Source organism: Phalaenopsis equestris, unplaced genomic scaffold, assembly GCF_001263595.1.
Source record: "Phalaenopsis equestris unplaced genomic scaffold, ASM126359v1 Scaffold192152, whole genome shotgun sequence".
Lineage (NCBI taxonomy): Eukaryota > Viridiplantae > Streptophyta > Magnoliopsida > Asparagales > Orchidaceae > Phalaenopsis > Phalaenopsis equestris.
Genome location: NW_018212101.1, coordinates 1 through 942, shown reverse-complemented (window position 1 = coordinate 942; position 942 = coordinate 1). Strand labels below are relative to the sequence as shown.

The following is a 942-nucleotide window of genomic DNA, read 5'->3' as shown; positions in this document are numbered from 1 at the left end:
GAAGCCTTTTCAGGGACCTCCGTTTCATTCCCTTCTCTCTTGGCTTCCTCGACGGCCTCCGTTCCTCCGCCAATCCATTTAGGTCAAGAAACTCAATCTCTATCTCTATCTCTTACCTAATTCTTCTTTACTTCTACTACACAGTCTGCACTTCTTTGTTCAGTGTACTGCGGCCGAGGGGACAAGAAGACGGCTAAAGGGAAGCGATTCAAGCACTCTTTTGGAAATGTAGTCCTTTCTGTTCTTCGTTTATCCGATGTCTCGTAAATTATGTTTTGAAGTTTGATTTTAGTTTTTATGTGTCCCTTCTGTCAGGCTAGGCCTCGAAATAAAAAGAAGGGAAGGGGGCCTCCAAGGATCCCTGTCCCGCCATCGCCTCCTAGAAAGGACCGGTTTGATGATGGAGAGAAGGTCAAGATTGTGATCGATGAGTCCCTTTTCTCTTAGCTTGTGATTGCATGTATGTTTCTTTGTTTATCTTTCAATTGTGTGGTTCTTTTCGGGAATTTGGAGACCGTCTGCTTCTAGCATTGCTGTGATTGGTATATCAATGCGTTTAAGCTTCAGAGCATATACTATTTTCTTCTTCTTCATTTCTGTTTTCAACATAGGAAGTGTGCTGCTAAGATCCCACATGACAGAGAATAGCCGCTAGTGCTTTTAATGATCTGATTTCGAGCCGAACTGGGGCTGTTTCAAATGGATTTAGTGCGGCTTGAAATTGGTTCATGGCTTGTTATATTCGGTTTCGAGCTGAATCAACTTGAAATTGAATCGGGGCTTGAAATCGAAACAAGTTGGCTAAAATTGAAATATTTGGATCAGTTTTAACTTGAAATCGGCTCGCTCCAGCTCAAAATTGAAACAAAGTGGCCTAAATTAAGTTACTTGGATCCATTCCAACTTGAAATTGGCTCGTGACTCGTTATATTCAATTTTACT

The 942-nt window shown here is 41.7% G+C and overlaps 1 protein-coding gene across 1 annotated transcript; it reads left to right on the top strand.

Moving 5' to 3' along the window:
* Positions 1-618, top strand: LOC110034687 (30S ribosomal protein S31, chloroplastic; the record flags this gene model as incomplete). Its single annotated transcript, XM_020738931.1, is given in 3 exon segments — positions 1-82; positions 164-228; positions 316-618. Coding segments are annotated over 3 exon segments (279 nt in total), but the record flags the coding sequence as incomplete, so codon positions are not given.
* Between the last annotated feature and the right edge of the window lie 324 nt (positions 619-942).